Here is a 24310-nt window from a genome sequence, read left to right as displayed (position 1 = left end):
TGGGAGAGCCCAGCCACCCTTTGGAGGAAACTCATTTTAGGAGCTTGTATCCGCGCTGTTATTCTTTCGGTCATTGCCCAGAGCTCGTGACCATAGGTGTGGACTGGAACGTAGATTGATCCGTAAATCAAGAGCTTTGCCTTAACACTGATGTGTTCAGTGTAAAACACGATGAATGGAATACACTTCTTTTCCATTCATCATAATGACTTAGGCCTTTTTTCTCTTCAATGTTAAACTTACTATAGACAGTACATATGTAAGTGTGTTGTAAAATATTTTAGAATATTGTTTTTATACTCAGAACACACAAATACACACTAACAAATACATTTTATTTTCCCACAAAATAATGTACACAGTGTACATCCCAACTAACATATAGTTGGACAAACAGTGATGTACATACAAAACAATAGAAGAATTTATTGTATATAGTTACAGTAAAAAAAAAATTTAAAAAATCCAACCCCCCCCCCTCCACTGCATCCTCTCTCCTGTTTCGGTCTGGCCAAAGCACCTCATCCACATCACAAGCAATTTTTTCCCCTGGCCAAGCAGTGGGAGAATATATTGCCTAGCTTGGCGAATCAAGCCATGAAAAGCATAAAATTTTATCTCCACATGAATCTTCCATAGCTTGGAGAGGGGGCAAATGCATTTGTGGATTTTGGTCATACACTTTCTTTTTCCTGGCAGAAAAACATCCTCAATAGGATTGAGGTTGTCAACCAAAGAGGCTCAGATCTCATCAGAGATTCAAAGTCGATAGTCTTCCTCATCCTCCCCATCCTCCTCCCCTTACTCTCACTCCTCTGGCTCTGACTCTGCCTCGGTTTCCAATGTTGGCATCCATTGCTCCAAAACATGAGATCAGCTGTTGCCCCTTTATGGTAAAGCTCTGCTTGCTAATTGTAAAACTGTGTGATGGGTGTTTGCCCATGTGATGAGTCGTGTGCATAGTAGAGCAATTAACTGTAGAATTTTAAATGACAGTGTGTTCCTTGTGAAAGCAAGATATTTTCTTCATGATAACTGTGCCAAATGCAGAGAAGTTTGTGTAGTGTTTTAAAAAATAGGTGTGTTTAAGACTGCAATTTGAGTGTAAAACAGGAATTGTGCTTGTAGTTTAGCAGAATTAGTTCAGGGGGTTAGTCCATGATTAACATGTAGTGGTCATTGTGTCTCAAGTACCAGGATTTGTGTGTTACTGTAACTGTAAAACCATGAGGCATGGTGGTGCAGTGGTTAGCGCTGTCGCCTCATAGCAAGAAGATTCCGGGTTCAAGCCCTGACTCAGGCACAGGATCTATCTGTAGGATCTTCCTCCTACAGTCCACAGACAAGTAAAAGGGGACTAGACTAATTGGATACCCTAAATTGACCATAGGCGTGGCTGTGAGTGTGAATGGTTGTCTGTCTATATGTGTTGGCTCTAGGATGGACTGGCAACCCGAAAGCTACTGCTGGGACAGGCTCCAGCCTCGACTCTTAACAGGATAAGCGGAAGAAAATGTCTGGATGGATGGATGGATGGATCCGCAACCCTAATCAGGATAATAAGAAAGAAGTAGAAAATGGATGGATGGGTGGATGTAAAACCGTGCCATCGTTCTCCACCAAGCGGTCAGTAAACCCTCTCTGAGTATGATTGACGTGTGATCTGCTAATTCGGGCGTGATGTCAAATTTCATAGACATAGCTGTCAGTACAGGAAATTGCGTTGCCGCAGTCCAAATAAAATAATCGAGTTCCTTAGTTTTTAAAAAAAAATCTTTTTCGAAGTCATACAAAGTGCTTAAAAGTACGTTGTGCACGTCAGCTACATACAACGTATCAAAAATGAGAAGTACGCTAAAAACTAAGACTTCCTGACTGAGAGTGATCCGACACAATGAAATAGCTGTCATCACCTCTCAACTGATCATTGTAGATTTCCTTTTAGTTGGAAATATTAACGCAAGCCATGTATTAATCCAAAAATAATCCAAAAGGCCGAGATGAAAAGAAAACATTTGCTGTTCGATGTTTTCTAATACCAGCTTTTATTTTGAAAAATCACAGGAAGTGGTGTTCAACTGATTAATTCGGCTTGTTGCTGACGAGAGTGTAACAATCGGGTACACGAGTGTTAAATCAAGTGGATTTGTCAAGTACATAAATTCACGAATAAACTACGACCAGGTAAGTCTACCTTAAACTAAATCATCTAGACGGTAAACCATCGAATATAGCGAGTTATGTGTCCTAGTTACATCCAAGGACATTTTGCGGTCTTTGTGTTATAGGTTAACGTTACTGGACCTTTGCGCCCTCACTTGTTCCACTTGTTATTGAAAAAAACAAAGCAGTCATTTTCCTCGTAGAAACAAAGAGTTTTATTCATGTAGGTTTGTTCTAAAATATGATGGTAGCCACAGTACTTTAGTAATTCATAGTTTATAATGCTAACCCCCATGTGATTGCAGTAGTTAATGGAGACCCAACGCAGTGGATTTTGAGAGCCCAGCCCGTGAAAACCGCTATCTGTTATATGTTGGATAAAATGACCGAGTCTTCCAAAACGACTTCAGGGTAAGTCAGTCTGAACTTCGTGGCTTTCATGCTGATAACAGAACGAATACGTGTTTTTTCGGGTTTTTTTTTTTTTTGTCCTCTACGGTTCAGGTAGACGACTTTATTAGGTAAGTTTTTAATTACTTTGGAATTGCGCAAAGTTAACACTGCACTTCCCTGCTTCTATTCTGTTGTTTTGGCTTTTATGTTCAACCATTTAAAGTTTTATATCCGATTTAGATGATAACAGAGCTTCGTTTCATTTCTGGGTACTAAATATGAAATTTCTCCTGTCTTTTTGTGGTTCAATTGTAAAATTTATTGGAAACTACAGGGTATCACGTTCTTTTCATTGTGTGTAAGGTTCCCATTAATACGTAATAATGTAGAATGCTGCTATTTTTTGTCAATGTAGCAACTGGGCATTATTACCGTTGCAAACTCCTGACTGACTATTCAGTGTGGTCTGAGTTCAACCTTGCACCCAAACTGTATTTAGTTTTAATATGAGCTCTTCAGAAGACAGAGAGTTCCAGCAGCCTGCCAGCGTTCACTGCCAAGTCTTTTCTTCCTCACAAACAATAAACAGGAGCACCCAGAAAGCCATAGTTCAGTGTAATAGAAGGGAGAAAGGGATAAGGCCTTTTGCTGAATGGGGGGGATAATAACAGCAAATTCGGTGTCATTTACATTGTTTTGTTTGGGTCATTACGGCATCGGCAGAATCTTACTGTTGCCACTGTAATAGACATTTGGACACAGTGGGAAAAGCATAGTTTCCCTCTTGAAAGTGTTGGAGACAACACATGTTTCTCATCCTCAGTAGCCATATTAATAATTGCTTGTTTTCCTTTCATTTTGAACTGTAAATTCATGTTGGGGTTAATATCTTTGTGCGTGGCCAGATAAGTCACTGTAATTATCTGGATAAAGTGTAATTAAGGGTTTAGATGTGCGTCCTGTGTAATATTGGACGCTCGCACCTTATATCCACATCTTATATATCTTATATGAAGTCCTCAGGGTCCTTAACCAACTCAGCCTGTTACACAGATGCACTTGAGATGTAAAATCAAATGCTTTGTCAGCAGTATGATGAGGTGACTTTAGGTGTGGTCTTTCTCTCCACTGCTTCTTTCAATGAAAGTCTTTGACTGTAATACCCCTTTCACACTGAAACAAACCTGTCTGTGTGGGTTTTTGTGCCCGTGTTTGCTCACCATTAGGGCGCATTCAGACTTCCAGCAGACGCGGGTCTGAGCTCCCACTGCTGTATGCCTGTGTTTTTCCTCTCTTGTATGTCATTGCGCTGACATCATCATTACACATAAAAGTGAACACTGCAAGGTAAAAAAACAACAGCATGGACTTCGTCGAGTGGAATATTAGCATTGTCACAGATGGTGAGCAGCTCGCGGACTTCACGATCTTGCCAATGCGCTGCCATGATTGATAAAAAAGATGTGCAAGTTCGCTATAGTTATATATAAGTTGTTTATAAACACAGCCATGTTTGCGCAGTTCACGTTAGGGTTCCCAGATTGGTGGGAGTTCCCAAGCATGATGTTGATTAATTCATGAAAGATCATACATATGTAAATTGTAAGAAAAAAAGGAGTGAAATCGCTGCCTTTCAGAGCGTTTCGAAGACTGATCTTATAGCAGAGTGCCCAAACTTTAGTGAGCAGCTCTCAGGGCAGCCCAGCCCAGCCCAGCCCAGTCCAACCCAATTTTTTTTTTTTTCTGGAGCTTCCACGACAACAGCCTGACAAGTGGAACAGTGACAAAATCAGAATGCGACAGGAAGGTAGATCTACGTCAACAGGTCATATCACGGGAAACTTGAGACAACGCTGGGTGCCTTTTTCACTCTGCAGGTGAGCCGAGCAAAGTCGAGGCAAGACGCTGAACACCTGGGTCACTTGGAGGGTTGGTGGACGCAAGTCACACTTTCAGATTCCCCAGATGCTCGAGGTGCAGTGTGAAAGGGGCTGTAATGAAAGAGGTTTCACTCAAGAACCTTTTTAACTAAACTACAAAGTCAACTGCTTACTGTTTCAGCACTTCTTTGTCTGGTCATCATGTGATATTTACATTTGTTAAAAGCACCATGACAACTGCTCTTGTGTTGTGATCTGCTATTTGTCATCCCACTAGATAACTCAGTGTTTATGAAAGAACTCATTGAAATGATAATGAGGGAGATGGCTTTTCTTTTTTGAGAGAATTGGTTGTACTGTCATTGGACTCTGAGTAGTATGGGAGTGTGCATGTGAATGCTGGTGAAAAACGTTTCCCTGAATTGTGCTATAATTTGGAGTTTTTTAAGCCTGTAATTAGGCATAGACATAAAAAGTTGCTTTCTCCGTTCCCTGACAGAATGAATGCTTTTATTCAGTTGTGCAAAGATCACCTCAAATCTGGCGAAAAATTGTAGTTGTGTGCTTCCTTCCTTCCTTTCTATTTCATCCTCTTATCCATCTTCATGTATTTTTGGCTCATGATTACGAGCCAAAAATACATGGACATGATTTTGCTTGGCGGCACGGTGGTGCAGTGGTTAGCACTGTCGCCTCACAGCAAGAAGGTTCCGGATTCAAGCCCTGGCTCAGGCACGGAATTTTTCTGTGTGGAGTTTGCATGTTGTCCCTGTGCCTGCGTGGGTTCTCTCTGGGTACTCCGGCTTCCTCTCACAGTCCAAAGACATGCAAATGGGGACTAGGCTAATTGGATACTGTAAATTGACCGTAGGTATGACTGAGTGTGAATGGTTGTCTGTCTATATGTGTTGGCCCTGCGATGGACTGGTGACCTGTCCAGGGTGAACCCTGCCTGTCGCCTGAAAGCTGCTGGGATAGGCTCCAGTCCCCCCGTGACCCTTAACAGGATAAGCGGAAGAAAATGAATGGATGGATGGCTGGATAATGTTGCTTTTCATTTAAATTTTGTTCTTTTTGAATTGGAATATCTTTTATGTTTGTTGCATTCAACAAAATAGTTTCAGCCCTCACCTAAAGTCTGCACATGGTCATCTTAGTTGGCATACAGGTATGTGTTCCATGATATAGATGTTATTTACTTTGTTTATTTAATCTATCTCTGTTTATTTAATATCACTTAATTTTTAATCTTTCAGAGATAGATTTGGGAGGTAGAAGCTTAAATGAATTCTGAGTTTATGGCATGCTTCAGCAGCCACTTTTACTTGTGTATTTGATCTTCAACACTTCTTACGAGACTGTAAAGCATTTAATAGACCTTTTCTGTGTGACAGTTGTGTATGACAACAAAACCTTGTGAGTTAACTTTGATAACATCCCTGAGCACTCAGTGATGAACACGACCCACATTGTTGCCTTGACAAACCAATTTGTTGTCACTCTATGGCCACTCAAGCTCTTTGGATTTTTCACCTGTAGATTTGGGCTAAAAGTCTTGGAAGTTAAAAGAATAACACCGCTAATAACCTTCATTGCCAGGGTTTGATCTGCCTCACTTTTGATAGGGACAGATTTTATTTTTAAATGCATCAGTGGTAGCTTTGTTTTTCAAGTCTATTCAATTTAAAACAACCACTTCAAGAGTGGGTGGGCAGATATGATGGATGAATACGTATGGCATTACACATAACTGTATCTATTCTCAGGAAAAAAGCCCAGAGATAATTACTGGCGACAAAATGTCTTGCCTCAATGCACATGCTAGACACTTGTGAGCGTTGTATATGGAGAGTGATCCCTATCAAACTCCGCTTGAAGTGTGAATGCTCATCATTCCAATGAATAGGGTTTGAATGTCATCCGCTAGGCCACTGAATGTCTCTCTGCCAGTTGATACAGTTTCCTAAAATACTCTCTGTGATACACAAATTATTTTAAGAGGATGTCATCCCCTCTGAGCTATTTCTGCTCCTGCTGGGAGACTTTGAGGCAGATGCAGACACAAGCTTTCCCCCCATCACATTCATCACAAAACCAACTGTGTAGAACTGTAAGAATCCATGTATCATTCGTTTAGTTGTTTTTCAAAATAAAACAAACAAAAAAAGACTTATTTACCCAATATTTGTTCCCAAAATCAATATAAAAAATAATTTCCTCCTTAACTAAGGCCTGCCCCCCTTGGTTACTGTTGCTAAGTCTGTCAAGCTTTAAGAGCTGGCATGATGCTCTTATTGTTGCTAACTGCACTCCTTGTATAATTTTTGGGAAAACAAAAAAGCAATTTCAGACAGAAGGGCCAGCAATATGTATTTTAATGGATATGTCTTAAAGTTGATGAAAGTAAATACTTCTTTGCAGCAGACAAATATGTGCCGTTTAATCATTTAGGGATTCAGTTGCATTTGATGATGTCCACATAGCTTTATCTACAGCCTCCAATTTCAAGAGTTTGATTTGGTTTTGGAAAAGGAAAAAACATACATCTCCTTGCAGTCGCTCTGAGGAAAAAGTTTCACCATTAGAAGAGCCCCAGGCACAAGTTGGACTTAAGGCAAGGCAAGTCAAGGCAATTTTATTTGTAGAGCCCGTTTTCACAAACAGTTTGTCTCAAAGGGCTTCACATGGCATCATAACAACATCCTCTGCCCTTAGACCCTCACATCGACTGAGGAAAAACTCCATAGAAAATCCTTTTAACAGGGAAAAATCTGAGAAGCCTCAGGGTGAGCAACAGAGGAGGGATCCCTCACCCAGGACGGACAGACGTGCAATAGATGTTGTTACAGACAAGAAAACAGTTTACAATACAAAATGTGGGAAACATGGAAATGTTAATAACAGTTGAAGAAGGAAGCTTCTGGAAGGGGAGGCAGGGAGAGCAAGCCAGCTTGATGGGGGACTGGATGGGAGACTGGTTCATGGAAGGGGAGCGCAGGCCGGTGTAATAGTAGGGAATAAAAGGGGTGGGTGGGGGGGCAATGCAGGCGGCGGTTGGAGCTCTGGTGGATCTGTGGAAACACAGAGAGACTGTGAGACACCAAGGCCAAACTACAAAGTGCAACAAGTAATGGTAATGACAGTTCCAAAAATGTGCGGGAAGGAGTGGAGGAGAGAGGGGGAGAGAGGAGAGGAGAGGAGAGGAGGGAAGGGCTCCATGTAACCTGATGTGTCCCCAGCAGTCTAAACCTATAGCAGCATAGCTATCAATGGTTCAGAGCTACCTGAACCAGTCCTAACTGAAGGCTCTGTCATAAAGGAAGGTCTTAAGCCGTGACTTAAACGTAGTTAAAGTGTCTGCCTCTCTGACCCATGGAGAGAGCTGGTTCCACAGTAAAGGAGCCGGTACCTGAAGGCTCTACCTCCCAGTCTGTTTTTAGAGATACTGGGAATCACTAAAAGACCTGCATTGTGGGAGCGGAGTGCTCTGGTGGGACAGTAGGGACTAATGAGTTCTTTTAAATAGGATGGAGCTTTATCATTGAGAGCCTTATAAGTCAGCAGAAGGATTTTGAAGTCGATTCTAGATCCGACAGGAAGCCAATGGAGAGAAGCTAAAGTGGGAGAGATGTGTTCTCTCTTCTTAACTCCCGTCAAAACCCTCGCTGCAGCGTTCTGGACCAGCTGGAGACTCTTTAGATAAAGAGTTTTTAGGACATCCTGACAAGAGAGAGTTGCAGTGGTCCAGCCAAGAAGTGACAAATGCATGAACCAGTTTCTCAGCATCACTCTGGGAAAGGATATTCCTAATCTTAGCGATACTTCGCAGATGGAAGAAGGCGGTCCTAGGCGGTACTTAACCAGCTAAAAGTCAACAAAACCAGTTAGAGAATGAAGAAATCTGACACTTTTGCAACGGAGGTAACATAGCACGCCCATGAAAGTGTTGAATCGCTGTCCAAGCCTGTCTTGTCTGTGAATGGTCTTTACTAGCAAAGGGTACATTGGGCCTTTGTTTTGTGGTATCTGCATTTTCGTCCTCACTTGTATACTCTTTCATGGAGTTTGCACCTTCTTATTTATGAATTATTGTGTGTTTTATTGTTTCTGTCTTTGTGGTTGTTGAAAAATAACACTGAAATAATTGTACAGTTTTGAATGACTCTACTTTAGTTGATGTTTAAGTACACTGAAAAAATTCCCGAACAACACATGATTAAGCAGTCATTTTCTAACATCTCCTGTCAACTTTTAGCATGACTTAATGTGATCAATCAATCAATCGACCAATCAATCAATCAATCAATCAATCAATCAGACAACCTTTATTAGTCCCTTGTGGGAAATTCCAATTACACACCCAATTGCCTGATACAACTAACACAATGACCACAATTATTGAATGAATGTAATAATGGCACACATCAGAATTATACAAGCACATACACATTTGATTGAGTATGTATGCTAAACATGAGCAGTCCGTTGTCACAATTGAGGCAGAGTCACCCTTCTAAATTCTCAATTTCTACCACTCCCTCCATTAATCATTTATCCAGAGGGCCTCACCATCAGTTAGTTGCTGGCCCTGTCTCTGCTTGGGCTCTATCAGAAAAAGGCAGCACTTGGCTGCCAGTGGGCCGCAATTGAGCTGTAATTGAGCTGCCTTTGGCGCAGTTTGTATTATAAAACAACCATGGAAAGTGTCACCGACATCATCGTACACAAACATGCATGTGTACAGTTGAGGCAATTTGTCAATATATAAATGCCATCACTCCTAAGCTCCTCCAATAACTATGTGGATGAAATGCTACATGAATGTATATGTTAAATTCACCAGATTTAACTATGGTTCAAACAATCAAAAATTAGACAAGTTACAAAAACATTTGAGGATATACAAGATAAACAGGCATAATCATCTGAACTGTTTCTGTTTTGTACTGTTTGAACTGTACGATAAGGTGGCTTCCTACTTTGATTGTAAAAAGTTGCTACATGCCTCTGTCATTCATCAACAGTTGAAAGGAGAGGGTGGGATGTTGCTTTGAGTTGAGTCCATTCTTTCCAGATGAAACAACTGGAGTGTGGGCAATGATTACTGAGCATATCACTATACATCCTGGACATAAAACTTTCAAATAACTATGAGAAGTCCAAGCAACCCAATTATTCCTAATGAATAATTAATTAACTATAATTAATTATAATTAATTAATTATAATTAATTATTGCACTTTTTTGGCTTTCTGCTGCGGAAAGTACATAGTTACAAGCTCTCCTTCCTGCCTATGTCCATCACGCTTCTAAACGAAGCTGCTGCTTAAATTTGTTTTTTTTCCAAAATAATCCAAAACAAAGAGCAGGAAGTGATGCCTTGCTATGCTATACAAGTAGTGCTACAGCATTAAAGGTAGTAACTTGTTATATGTTTAATTTAAACTAGTTAGTCCAAGATCCTGATTGGCACTTTTAGATTGTAATATTAGAGTTTATACAGCCCCAAGTGGGCCCCAAGGTGTGCCATACTGTCACACAGTCTCTTATCAAAACCATTTCTTGTATGGGGTACTGGACCTGGAGGAATTTGGGGATGCCTCTGATATCCCTTTGTTATTGAAAATGATGACAGGATGTTACAAAACAAGAAGGGCTTTGTTGTGCCAACTCAACCAGATCAAGAGATTAATTCAGAGATGTGACAATTAGTCCAGCTGAAGAAAGGCTTTCAGCCTGTGAGGCCTAACACCCCTTTTCAAAGCCTGAATTCGAGTGACCACATGTTCTTGAACAAAGGGTCATAAAGGATAATAAAAAGGGTGATTACTCTTGCCTCTGACCCCCCCCCCCCCAAAGAACCTGTGAGTCAGCTTGACCCGAAGTTGCCTGTCAAAATGCTATTGGCTGAGAGCTAGTACCATCCCACGGGAAGTGACATCATCTGTCTCACACATAAAAACTTCAGCACGGAGAAGATTCATTCTCTTCGGTGGTTTTCTACTCTTTGGAAGTTTCATTCTCTTCGGTGAGGTCCAGTCTTTGGTTCTCTTCAAGCCCTTTGGTTTGCTTCAACCTCCCTTGTTCTCTTCGGACCTCGAGCTGGCAGTGCAGCGACGGCAGAGACTCCGCAAAGGACACCTCTCGCCTGTTCACTCGTCCAGAGAAGCCACCGTTGAGCCACACAATCCCCGTGAACAGGTCCCTGGTGAAAGAAAGCTCATCCCAGCTTCTTCACCCTTTCCACCAGTAACTCCAGCAGACCCTGCAAGCTGCCCCGCCGCTGCTCTGCTGCCCTCCGAATCGAGCCGAACCTCGTTCTGGAACATGGAGATCAAATCCCTTACCGCTCCACCGGACCAAGTAAGGATTCCTTTAACTAGGCATTTTCTGGGCAGAGAAATAGCTTAGTTTGTGTTTGTATAATGTCTATGAATGTTCTGTTTATGTGACGGAAGTCCTGTAATTAGTAGATATTGCATAGCAGTATACGTTATTTATTGACGTTAGTTATTAATAACCGTGGCATCTCAAGAAGGTGTTACCAGTTATTAATACTGCACAAGTGTGTTAACACACATACTTGGGTTTACCTTTGTCCTTTTCTCGCTCTCTCTCTCTCTCTCTCTCTCTCTCTTCTGCTAAGCGCTCCGCTTAGTTATTAACATTCCACAAGTTCTTCCTCCACGGTGCTAACTCGCGGCTAGCTAGCCTCAGCTAACTAGCCTAGCTGCTAGCCCTGCTGCGACGCTAACTGGTTGCTAGGCCAACAGACTCCCCCCTCCCCTTCCTTACTCTCTCTTCCATATACACACACACACACACACACACACACACACATATTGTCACTTGTGTCTTTTGGTTAGATAACCGTTACACAACGTGTTGCTGATTGATTGATGCACTGTGTTAATAAATATATTTTTATTATAAGAGAGAAGTCGTAGTGTCTTTTGTGTACACAACTTGTGGTCACGTGTCTAAGCAATAGCCAGTGCTTGGATCTCATCCGTCAACATCAGAGCTGTCCCTAGGTAGTTAATGTCACAGAATATTGACTGTTTAGTAGATAAACTCTGTTCAAGACTGATAACTTTCACAAGTTTGGTCGTATTTTAGTTTCCCTGAAGTCATCAGGGTGGTGCCCCGAATAATTAATATTTAATATTAATTAGTAATTTATTTAATAATCGATAATTATATCCATAATTATCTATTATCATTATTTTTGACCAATTCGCTCTTCAGCGCACAACAGCTTTTATATTCTGTAACAACATCTACTGCACGTCTGTCCGTCCTGGCTGAGGGATCCCTCCTCTATTGCTCACCCTGAGGTTTCTCAGATTTTTCCCTGTTAAAAGGGTTTTCTATGGAGTTTTTCCTCAGTTGATGTGAGGGTCGAAGGGCAGAGGATGTTGTTATGATGCCATGTGAAGCCCTTGGAGACAAACTGTTTGTGAAAACGGGCTATACAAATAAAATTGCCTTGCCTTGCCTATTCTTCTGAAACTGATGCAGAAAACTAACATTGGAGTCAGATGAGAGTGGCAGTTTTGACCTGGTTTCTCCTGTTAAAAAAAAGATGTGTGAAAATTGTACATTGTGGTTCTCAGGACGATAGAGGAGAAAAGGTTTTTGGAGAATTTCAGTCCCTCTGTTCAAGAAGCAATATTCACCACCACTAGGCTAAAATTAATCCCTAACAAATTATGCCTTTCAAGAGTCACTTTCATCTTTACGATAGGGTGTTTTTGAACCCCAAGACTGTTAATAAAAGCATCAGGCATATGGTGAATTAGGAGGCTCTATATGTTTCTTGAGAGTATTCTCAGGTATTTGTGACTGATTCCAGAAATGTTTGCTTGTGCTTTTTCTTTATTTCTTGCTTTTTGTTTCTGGTTATTGCTGTTTCTCAATCTATATGTTACATACCCTTTGTGTGCATGCATTCAAAACCCACAGCTGCTATTAAGGTGAGGTCTGTACTCTTGTGTTGTGAATTGGTGTAAATATAGGTTTCCATGGAGACACCATGATACCCAAGGGTTGTTCAGACAACAGGTGTGAGTGTGTTTATTACTAAGGGAGGGGCTGAGTACTATGTGTGTCATTTATCCTGAGGCCAATGCAAAGGAGTAAAATTCAAGTCTGTTCACAGACAAGTGTGCCCTTGGCTCTCCAGAATAGACACATACTTGTCGATATATGCTCATACTGCTGTGTCGGTTTGTTCTTGAGGTGGGAAAAACATGTTTTAAACTTATGCTCAAGTTTTGATTTTGAAATATCTTTTTAGACTCCTTCAGGAATTTGACAGAATAAACCATGATACATTTTGTTTTTAAGAATTTATTTAGTTTATATACATTGAATCAATCTAATTTTCAGGATGCTCCTATCCTGGTATTGTGCATTGGATATGATCCTGTGTGCACATACTTGCACTCACACAATGATAACATTATAGCAGCAGGAGATAACCTGCAGAGGAGATTCATTTGGACATTTTTTTAAGAAAAGGTGAAGATATAAAAAATACAGCAGTTTGAAAACTGCTCTGCTAGTTAAGAGTGGCTAAAACTATCTGCTTTAACACAAGCAATTTGATAAAACATTTAAAGAAGCACTCAAATTTGTTTCTATTGCTAATGATAGCAGTTTGAGACAGCAACTTCTCAGCAAATGCTGGGGAAATGAGAAAGAATGTCCATAGACGATTGGTGGGCAGCAAAAGTAGCAGAGATTCTTACCCAGTAAAAATGCTCTTGATGACCAGCCACGGTCAATTGTTGATAATAAAGCATTCCAACGTCTTCTCAGTGTGCTGAAGCCGAGGTATGAGCTTCCCATCCATCACAACATCACAAACCACCCAACCCCAGCTGCACAACTTTGTGAAAAAGACTATTGGAAGTCTATGTTAAGATATTACGCTTATCAGCTCCACCATTGCTACTACTATCAGCTCAGTGTCTTGCATTAATTTAACTGCATAGTGGGTAAAGAGTGGAGTGGAGAGTTGTCCTCTAGGGTACGGTTTCAGGGTTCACACTCTAGCCAAATCATCACAGGTACATTTAATGATATGTGTCAAACATAGGGTATCTTTCATTTAATTTCCAAGATGGCAGCATGAGGGCATTGCGAGGCCCAAAGTCTGTCAGTTTTGCAATTTTGCAGTAATTTTTCTGTTCATCTCAGGTCTGTCCATACAGAACAGCTTCACACAAACATCATACACCCAACAGGAACTTTTGGACCTCGGATTACACCTTCTTGACAATGTTATCACCAATCTCCTATTCATTCCTGAGACCGCCAGAACCCCCAAGGCTATGCACTCTAACTGGCCAGGCAGAAGTGCACACAGGTGGTGCGAGACCATAAACAAAGGCAGGGGAAGCGCTGAGGGATAAGATCTAAGCTAAGGCTAACATCTGACTCCTTTTACCCAGCATTTTCCTCGCTAATGTGCGGTCTTTGGTGAACAAAATGGATGAGTTATGGCTTTGCATCACCCATCACAAGAGATTTATGGACTTTAATGTCATGATTTTCATGGAAACAGTAGAATATCGGAAAATACTATCGAGCTAGCCAGACGTCACACACTCTGGGCAGACAGAACAGCAGAGGACTCTGGTAAGACCAGGGGAGGAGGGCTGTGCATTAATATTAACAAAGCCTGGTGTACAGACTGTCATTTTTAGAAGACAATGCTCAGCTAACCTCAAGTTTCTCATGGTTAGGTGTAGACCTTTCTATCTGCCAAGGGAGCTCAGCTCTAACATTGTAACTGCAGGCTACATCCCCTGGGGTGTTGATGCCAAAGCTGCTATGAACAAACTTAAAACAGCCATCAGCAAACAGACTGCTCACCCAGAGGCTGCATTTATAGTTGCAGGTGATTTTAATCACTCAAACTTGAAGTCAGTGCTCCCTAAATTCCTAAATTTCACTAGCAACACAAGAGGAAATAGAACTTTGGATCACGTCTACACAACATTGCAGGAGCATACACCTCGACCCCCCCTCCCCTACCTGGGTCAGACCACTTCTTTTTGTTCGTCATCCCCAAATACTCCCCACTCATCCAGTGTGTCCAGACTCTGTACTTAACGATAAGTTCCATCATGCAGACTGGAGTGAGTATGCTTCTCGGTCATCAGTGGCTCTCAAACAGATATTAACACCTTCACTTCTTCTGTGCTGGACCTCATCAACGCTACCATCGACAACGTTAGAACATGGGATAAGATCACCATGTACCCAAATTAGAATCAATGGATGAACAAGGAGATTGGGCTCCTGTTGGAGTCCCGCAACACCACCTTCAGATCAGGTGATTCACAGGCACATTCAGGGCAAACATGGGGAGGGGCTTCACCAACAGCAAGCACTGCTACAGGCTGAAGACAGAGGAACACTTCTTCAACTCTGACCCCAGACGCATGTGGCAGGGCATCCAGGCCATCAGCGATTATAAACCCAGCAACTCCACCCTAATAACCACAGATGTCTCCTTCCTGAACGAGCTCAATCACCTCTGTGCTCGTTTCACAACAACTGGGTGACACAGACCACGACCAGACTTCCTACAGTCGACTAGTCTCTCTTACTCACCTCCACAGACAGACTGAGCCAGATCAACGCACAAAAGGCTGCTGGTCCAGACAGCATCCTTGGGCGGGTGCTTAGAGCATGTGCAGAGCAGATCACTGGGGTTTTTACACTTGCAACCTGTCCCTCACCTAAGCAGCTGTGCCAGCATGCTTAAAGTCACCTCCATTGTTCCTGTGCTGAAACACTCCAGCCCGACGTGCCTGAATGACGATCGCCCTGTGGCACTCACACTCATCATTATGATGAGCTTTGAACGACTAGTCCTGGCTCATCTTAAGAACTGCCTCCCACCCATCCTGGACCCACACCAGTTTACCTACCGCAGCAATAGGAGTACAGAAGATGCAGTCTCCACTGCGCTGCACTCTATGCTTACACATCTGGACAATAATGACACATACGCACAAATGCTGTTCATTGATTTCAGCTCAGCACTCAACACTGTCATCCCCTCCAAGTTGAACACTAAACTTGGAGTCCTGAGCTTCAACATCTCCATACATCACTGAATAATGGACTTTCACAGTCCATAAGGCCTTCAGCAGTTGGAAAAAACTGCCCAATGCGTCACTAGCTCCACACTTCTAGCCGTTAAGGACATCCAGAGGAAATACTGTCTATGTCATGCTCTCGGCATTCTGAAAGACTCCTCCCACCTTGCCCACAGACTGTTTGTCCTCCTGCCCTCCAGTGGGCGCTTCAGGATCCTCCGGACCAAAACCAGCAGACTGAAGAACACCTTTTTCCCCAGAGCCGTCTCGCTCCTGAACTCTACCCCCCGAACTCTGATACTATTCTGAACTGTACCTCCCGCTGACCTGGAACATCAACTCATACCTGGAATTCCACCCACTTCTTCTGATAATACACTTCTATTATCCACTGTATATTTGTTCACTGCACAAATCTATATACATTGTTCATATCACTTCAATAAGTTATCTACTTTAAACTCCTGGGACCCTGGGGTCACATATGGGGACATACTTCTTTGGCTTCCCTAAACCAAACAAAATAATTTAGCTCTACTCCAAGACCTCCTGTCCTCAGGGGAGGACTGGTGCATCCATCTTGTGGTGAATATTTTACCCAAACAACTCATGCTGCACTCACAAAATGGCGGAGATGTCATCCAAATGCTTTTATGGAAGCTCCCTGACTAAACGTCACCAAGGTACGGGTAATGGTAGAATTGGATGGTTGAAACCTGTTTATTTATGTTGATAAGCATCTAAACTTCAAAATGAAACCATGTTTTGAGAAATATTTGCAATAGGTAAAAGCTGAGAGGTTTGTAAACTTGCAGTACTCGTATGAGGACGCAAGGTCTCAACTTGTAGTTAGCTTGTATTGTTAGCTACGACAATGCTAAACAGGAAGTACTCGCATGAGGACTGGGGGACTTAATTCTTGCAAAACAAAGAATTATCAAATTACTAGCAGTAGATGTCTAATTACAGTTTCAGGGTTCTCAAAATGTGAGCGAATGCTCAATGCCATTGCTGACGGCAACTCTGATCTGGGGGACCTATCAGATGGTGAGGATTCTCAAAACACAGGAGATCCTGTCCCACCAGAGAGGGAGAATTCCGAGAAAGAAGATGCTGCTCAGCAGAGCAGTGACGGTGAATCTTCTCCCGGTGAAAGTAGTGGTCAGAAGAGCAGTGACGAAGATTTTGAGCTGCCAAGATCTGTGTCCAGAGGATGGGGACGTAGAGCCAGAGCACGTGGGAGAGGACAGAGGAGGCCAGGAACAAGTGGATGAGGGCGTGGTGGACGTGGACGGAAACGTCCACGGCGTGAAAGTGATGAGGATGGGCCAGGACCAAGAAATGATGGCACTCAGCCAGGAGTGGAACAAGGAGATGGAGAAACTGAAAGTGATGAAGATTATGCTCCCTCTGAGACACCAGAAGAGGATGAGATGGAGTCTGCTGAAAGTGAGCCACAAGACAGTCCACCACCCAGCACCCCTGGACGTCAAGACGTCTGGACAAATGCGGGATTTACTCCCAACTTAGTCAAGTTTGCAGCTCAAGATGATGATGATGGAATTGGGGAAGAGGAGCGAGAAGACTGGCAACCGCTGGACTATATGGAGCAATACATCGATACAGAGTTGATGAAAGTCTTGGCTGACAAGTCAAACGCTGAGTACCTAAAAAGAACCGGAAAAAATCTCAACACCTCCCCTGATGAGCTCTATCATTTCTTTTGTGCCTCAATTTTTATGTCTTGTGTGCCTTACCCACATGTGCGAATGTACTGGTCCAATGCTTTCAAAGTCACCATCATTAATGACAAAATGACATGTGACAGATTCTTCAAACTCAGGCAAAATTTGAAGGCGGTCTTTGATAATGACATTTCCGAAGAGGAGAGAAAAGCCAATGCATTCTGGAAGGTGAGGCCTTTCATGGTTCGCATTCTCAATGGCTGCTTACGTCAGAATCGACATGAGAGTGTGTCCATCGATGAGCAGATGATCCCATTCACAGGTGCTTGTCCATATCGACAGTATGTGCCACTAAAGCCCAATCCAGTTGGCCTGAAGAACTTTGTGGTGGCTTCACCGAATGGAATCATACTTGACTTTGATGTCTATCAAGGGGCACCTGCACTGGCTGCTCAGGTCCAGGACTCTAAAGGCCTGGGTTTGGGAAGCTTGGTTGTTGAACGTCTTGCTAAAACTCTGCCTGCTGGTACAAAAGTCTACTGTGATCGGTTCTTCACAAGTGTGAAAACCCTGGATCGTATGCTGGAGAAGAAGATGTACGTCACTGGTACAGTAATGAAGAACCGGATCAGAGCAGCTGCAAAGAAGCTACCAAGTGACAAAACCATGAAACGACAGGGAAGAGGCACCACTGCATATGTTACCAGGAAAGACGGGAAGGCATGTCTCCTGAAGTGGTATGACAACAAACAAGTCATGATGCTTTCCACTGTCCATGCTAAAGAGGCACAAGACACCTGCCGGCGATGGTGCAAAAAGGAGGGGCGGTATATACCTGTCATACGACGAGCATAGTGCGAGAGTACAATGCCAAGATGGGTGGAGTAGACCTGAATGACAGGATAATAAGCTACCACCGAATGAAGACCCGAACCAGGAAGTGGCCACTTCGAATGACCATGCACTTCACTGATCTCGCCTTAGCCAATAGCTGGCTTTTGTATCGCAAAGACCAACGTCAACGCCGAGTACCAGAAAAGCGAATCATGCAGTTCCTTGAGTTCCGCATGGAAGTGGCTAGAGCATACTTAGCCAAGCAGGGCTGCGATGAAGTCCAACAGGAGCAGGAAGGTGATGAACCACACACGGACCGTCGCTTCACTCCACTTACCCCCGTTTCAGTCCACATTGCCTCTGCTGGACATCTTCCGGAGTTGGTCGACCTGAAGAATCCAATGCCTTGCAGAATAAAGGAGTACACTGGGAAGTCCCGTGTCCGGTGTGTCACTTGCAACGTGTACCTTTGCTTGCAAACTAGCCGCAACTGTTATGCAGCATTCCACTCCAAGCAAAAAACTGTGGCTGAGTCAAAAGAATCAACATGAGGAATCAATACCATGTTCAGAAGTACAAATGGCTAAGAAGTAGAATACACACTTGAGTGTGGGGACTGTGAAAGTGTTCAGAAGAGTAACAAAGTGTTCAAATGAAAGACTGATCAGTTCAAATGAATACACACTGGAGTGTGGGGATTGTTGTAGTGTTCAAAATTAAAATAACATTGTCAAAATAAGTTGCAGAGAACAAAATCTATTCAAAATTTATACCAGATTTGTCCAAAAAAATATGCACTGAAAGATCTCTGAGCACGTGCAATGTTTTTTCTTTGTTTTTTGTGTGATACCGTCTGAATAACAAACGTTTATTTGCACTTTTTTGATTGCACTTTTTGCTCTTATGTTTTGTTAGTTTGACAAATAAATTGTTCTTTGTTGCCACACCATGGTTTTATCATTGTGTATATTTTGTCCACTTTCGTAAAATGAATTCCTAACGTCCTCATATGAGTACATCACTTTTTAAGAAAACTACAACAGGTATATTAATAATACTTATTTTTTACACTTCTTCGGTTCTAATAATCCCAAACAACTAGAAGGAATCAAAAATGCATCACTCAATTTTGTTGGGGTCTCAGGAGGTTAAATTCATGTTAGATGTGGTTTGTTTAACAAGAGTTTTGTTCGACTAAGGGGTGGCGCAGTGGTTATCACTGTCGCCTCACAACACAAAGCTTCCGGGTTTGAGCCCGGCTGGGGTACTGGGTCTTACTGTGTGGATTTTGCCTGCGTGGGTTCTCTCTGGGTACTCGGGCTTCCTCCCACATTCCAAAGACAAGCAAGTGGGGACTAGGCTAAATTAATACTCTAAATTGACCGTGAGTGTGATTGTCTGTCTTTATATGTTGTGTGATGTCTTGAGAGGTGGGGAGCTTTTCACCTTGAGTTTCAGGAGGTGTGAGTGCAGGGGAAGAAGACAGAGACGTTGTTTCCTTTCTTCAATTTAAATTATATTCTTCCTTTAGAAAAATGAGTTAACACAAACTGTTCGTACAGAAGAGGCAAAAGCAGCAAAAACCCAGGTGTCCAAATCCAAACACTTCTAATCGGCTGACTGCTCCTCTCTCTAACACAAAGCACTGTCTTCCTTGTCTCTTTGCAGTCTCTCTCAGGGCCACCAGCTCATTACTTTCAGCTGGGCAGCAGCTGCCCTGCTGCAGGTAATGAGCTCTGGGGTTTGTACTTTTTAATGGCAGCCATGATGGGTTGTAGTCCTTGTTGCAGCCACCGAGAGGGAATATATCTCCCCTCTATGATGCTACCTCTCATGACATCACAGTTGGCTTTGCGATGGATTGGCAACCTGTCCAGGGTGTACACTGCATCTCGCCCGAAGGCTGCTAGGATAGGCTCTAGCCCCCCAACCTATAACAGTATAAGTGGTTGAAAAAAAATGGCTGGATGGATGAACTGAAAGAGCCAAGTATTTCTGCAGGGAACATGCTTTCTCTAGGGCTGTAATCAACCAAAGAAATTCTTGGTCGACTGAAGCCCTCAAATTTTGACTAAAAATTTACTAATTTTATAAATGGAAAATATACTGTGTCAACTATTAGCAACCTGTTGAGGAATATTTAGACAATTGTCTGTCATGTTATAATAATTGACTGACACGATCATTTCTCTCTGTACGTGTCCTGCACACAGAGAGAGACTGAACAGAGGAGCTCAGCATCGTGGCTGAGACACAAATAAAGACTCAACTTAAAACTTCACTCTTAAACACAAAAGGCGAGTCCACTGTAAGAATTTTTACAATTAAAACTGTTAAGGAGTGTAGGAAAGGACCCACTTGCAGGCTACAGTTCACAATCCAAGAAGTTTAATGAACAGCCAAAAAGGTACAAGAACGGCAGGCAAAGGGACAGGCAAGATTCAGGCATCACAGGCAGTCAGGGGAAAGGTGTCCAAGGCAATTTCCAGAGGGCAGGTCAAAAAACAGGCAGAAGTCAGAACACGGAGATATTTTAACTGTCTCAAAAACTAACAATGCTGAATCAGTCAGGGAAAATACTGGCACGATCTGGCAAGGATTAAACAGAGCCCTGGGCTTAAATACCCACAAGAAATAATTAAAGCAAAACAGGTGTGCTTTCAAAAATGGCAGGAAACTGAACAAAGGACTGGGCGGGGCACAGCCACAACACAGCAGCACATGTGGGCTGGTCAAAACAAAGAACACATGATGCAGAATCAAAATAAAAGCACATCTTGCGGGGAACTTAGAACAAAGCACAACAGAACACTAACACCCCCTCCCCCTTCAAAGGGACGCCTCCTGGCGTCTAAATGGGGTGAGCCTTAAGAAAGTTCCGAACAAGGCTATGATCCATAATGTTCCGGGAAGGAATCCAGCATCTCTCTTATGGACCATAGCCCTCCCAGTCAACTAGGAACTGGAGGCCACGGCCACGGCGACGAACATCCAGGATCTGGCGAACCGTGAAAGTCTCAGAGCCGTCAATGACACGTGGTGGGGGTGGGGGTGGGGGTTTAGGGGCAGGGCAGAGCTGGTTGCAGACGACAGGCTTGATCCTGGAAACATGAAATGTTGGGTGATGCGGCGGAGGGTGGGGGGGAGCTTGAGACGAACAGCAGAGGGACCAATGATCCTCTGAATGGGGAGAGGACCAATGAACCTGGGGGCAAGTCTCCAAGACTCTACCTGGAGCGGAATGTCCTGGGCAGAAAGCCAGACCCGCTGACCCTCACGATAAACAGGAGCCCTTGAGCGGTGACGGTCAGCTTGCTGCCTCACCCTAGAGGATGACCGCCTCAGAGCCAATCGGGTCCTCCTCCATGTCTGGTGGCAACGGCGGATGAAGGCCCTGGCAGAGGGTACTTCGACCTCTGCCTCCTGATCCGGAAACAAGGGGGGCTGGTAACCGAGACAACACTCAATGGGAGCGAAGCCTGTGGAGGCAGATGGGAGAGAGTTAATGGAATACTCCACCCAGGGACAGTCACGGCTCCATGAGGACTGTCTCTCAGATGTCATGCACCACAGGGTTGCCTCCAGGTGTTGGTTGGCCCTCTCCGTTTGACCTTTACTCTGGGTATGGAAGCCTGAAAGAGGCACCAATGAGTGAGCAGAAAGCCTTCCAGAGGCTAGAGGTGAATTGTTGGTCACGGTCAGAAACAATATCCAGGGGCAAACCATGGTACTTCAAGACATGTACAAAGGTAAGGGTGGCAGTCTCCTTGGCAGATGGGAGCTTAGGTAGTGGGATGAGGTGGACAGATTTAGAGAAGCGGTCCACCACTGTGAGGATAGTGTTGTTACTGTCTGAGATGGGAAGGCCAGTGACAAAGTCCAGTGCAATGTGGGACTAGGGCCTCCTGGGGGATGGGGAAAGGTTGCAGAAGTCCGGCTGGAGGTTGAGTAGAAGTCTTACTCTGAGCGCAAATGGAGCAGGCAGAGACGAAAGCGTAGGCATCCTTCAACATCGTAGGCCACCAGAACCTCCTCCTGATGAAGGCGAGGGTCCGCCGAGCTCCAGGATGGCAAGAGAGACGGGAGGAATGCCCCCACTGCAGGACCTGGGAACGGAGGCATTGAGGGACAAACAAATGTTTAGCAGGACATTGCCTGGGAATGACACTGTTGGCTTGGGCGGCGCGAACCTTGGCCTCAATATCCCACTACAATGCCCCGACAAAACAGTGGTCTGGGAGGCTATTACTGGGTTCCTTGGAGACATCAGATGAAGGAAAATTGTGTGACAGAGCATCTGGTTTCCCATTCTTGGAGCCAGGGCGGAAGGACAGAGTGAAGTTGAACCGAGAGAAGAAGAGAGACCAGCGGGCTTGGCAAGAGTTGAGGCGTTTGGCAGAACGAATGTACTCAAGATTCTTGTGGTCGGTCCACACCAAGAACGGCACAGCAGATCCCTCAAGCCAGTGTCGCCATTCCTCCAGAGCCAGTTTGACTGCCAGCAATTCACGATCGCCAATGTCGTAATTGCGCTCTAATGGGGAGAGATGGCGAGAAAAAAAGCACAAGGGTGTACCTTTCCATCCTTAGCTGACTCCTGGGACAGGACGGCGCCAACACCCACATCGGATGCGTCCACCTCCACAATGAACTGCCAGCCGGGGTCAGGTTGTTCGAGAATGGGGGCTGAGGTGAACCTTCTTTCAAGGTTGTGGAAGGCCTTGGAAGCTGCAGGAGACCAGGAAAACTTAACAAGGGTAGAGGTAAGGGCAGTGAGTGGGGCGGCCAGTGTACTATAGTTCCTTATGAACCGTCAATAAAAATTAGCAAACCCCAGGAACCGCTGCAGCTCTCGACGGGTAGTGGGTTGAGGCCACTCCAAAATGGCCTTGACCTTAGCCTGATCCATCTCCATCTTTCTAGCAGACACAACACATCCTAGGAATGAGACTGTTGGGCAGTGGAACTCACTTTTCAGCTTTAACATCGAGATGGTTCTCTAGGAGTTGCTGGAGAACCTGGTGGACGTGACAGACATGATCTGAAGGGTTACAGGAGAAAAGTAAAATGTCATCTAAATAAACAAGAACAAACTTGTTTATCATATCCCTCAGGACATCATTCACCAGGGCTTGAAAAACTGCTGGAGCATTGGTCAGACCGAACGGCATAACGAGATACTCATAGTGGCCAGTTGGGGTGTTAAATGCTGTCTTCCATTCGTCTCCCTCCCTTATCCTGACCAGGTGATAGGCATTGCGCAAGTCTAGTTTGGAGAAAATGGTTGAACCATGCAGAAGTTTGAAGGCAGAAGACATGAGGGGCAAGGGATATCGATCCTTGACTGTAATTTCATTGAGGCCCCGGTAATTGATGCATGGGCGTAGAGAACCATCCTTCTTGGCAACAAAGAAGAAGCCTGCACCTGCTGGTGAAGATGAGGGGCGGATGATGCCTGCTGCCATTGACTCCTGGATGTATTTCTCCATAGCCTCCATCTCAGGTTTGGAAAGGGAGTACAGCCTGCCTCTAGGTGGCACCCTCCCAGGTAGGAGATTGACGGAGCAATCGTATGGTCGGTGAGGAGGCAAGGCAACTGCCCAGGACTTACTGAAAACATCCTTGAGGTCCATATAGCAAGCAGGAACTGCTGTCAGATCAGGGAACTCCTCTGGGGAGTCTCCAGACAACAAGGCAGGAACAAAGGCTTGATGAAGGCAACAAGACAGGCAGGAAGGACTCCAACCCATGATCCTGTTATTGACCTAGTCGATCTGTGGGTCATGCTTGATTAGCCAGGGATGACCCAGGACTACAGGGGCATGGGGAGAGTCAATTAAAAGAAACTGGATCAACTCACGGTGATTACCAGAAACCAGTAAGGACACAGGGGCTGAGACATGGGTGACTCTTCCCAGCTTCTTGCCGTTCAGGGCATTGGCCACTAGGGGGAATTTGAGGGATAGTGCTGATATGCGCCACTGTGCAGCCAGGGACACATCAATGAAGCTGTTATCTGCCCCTGAATCAATGAGGGCGCCAGTCCGGTGTTGTTGACCATGGCACTCCAGGGTCACAGGAAAAAGGGTTGAGGAGGAATTCAAAAGTAGTTGCGCTCACAAATACTCCTCACCTTATTGATGAGCTTCGCCTTTTGCTGGGCATGAGGCGTAGTGGCCTGCCCCCCACAGTAAAGGCAACTGTCAGAGCTGAACCTCCGCTGTTTCTCTGTAGCTGA

At 44.0% G+C, this 24310-nt stretch overlaps 1 protein-coding gene across 4 annotated transcripts in view; it reads left to right on the top strand.

The window, feature by feature from the left end:
• The first annotated feature begins 1522 nt into the window (after nt 1-1522).
• Nucleotides 1523-24310, top strand: part of cobl (cordon-bleu WH2 repeat protein) — an 87083-nt gene continuing 64295 nt past the window's right edge. Inside the window, exons 1-3 of one of the 4 annotated variants that reach the window (XM_086219068.1) lie at nt 1523-1626; nt 2065-2184; nt 2469-2574. In XM_086219068.1, coding sequence (XP_086075194.1) covers nt 2534-2574 — 41 coding nt within the window. In that variant the 5' untranslated portion in view covers nt 1523-1626; nt 2065-2184; nt 2469-2533. Of the gene's footprint in view, nt 1627-2064; nt 2185-2468; nt 2575-10370; nt 10800-24310 lie in introns of those variants that run through there. The other 3 variants (XM_086219069.1, XM_086219071.1, XM_086219070.1) reach the window with 3 other exon arrangements.

Source organism: Aulostomus chinensis, chromosome 11 (genome assembly GCF_037954235.1).
Source record: "Aulostomus chinensis isolate RoL2024-O1b breed Wild chromosome 11, RoL_Achi_v1.0, whole genome shotgun sequence".
NCBI lineage: Eukaryota > Metazoa > Chordata > Actinopteri > Syngnathiformes > Aulostomidae > Aulostomus > Aulostomus chinensis.
The sequence above is the reverse complement of the archived record's forward strand: the minus strand, read 5'-3'. Positions and strand labels throughout refer to the sequence as shown.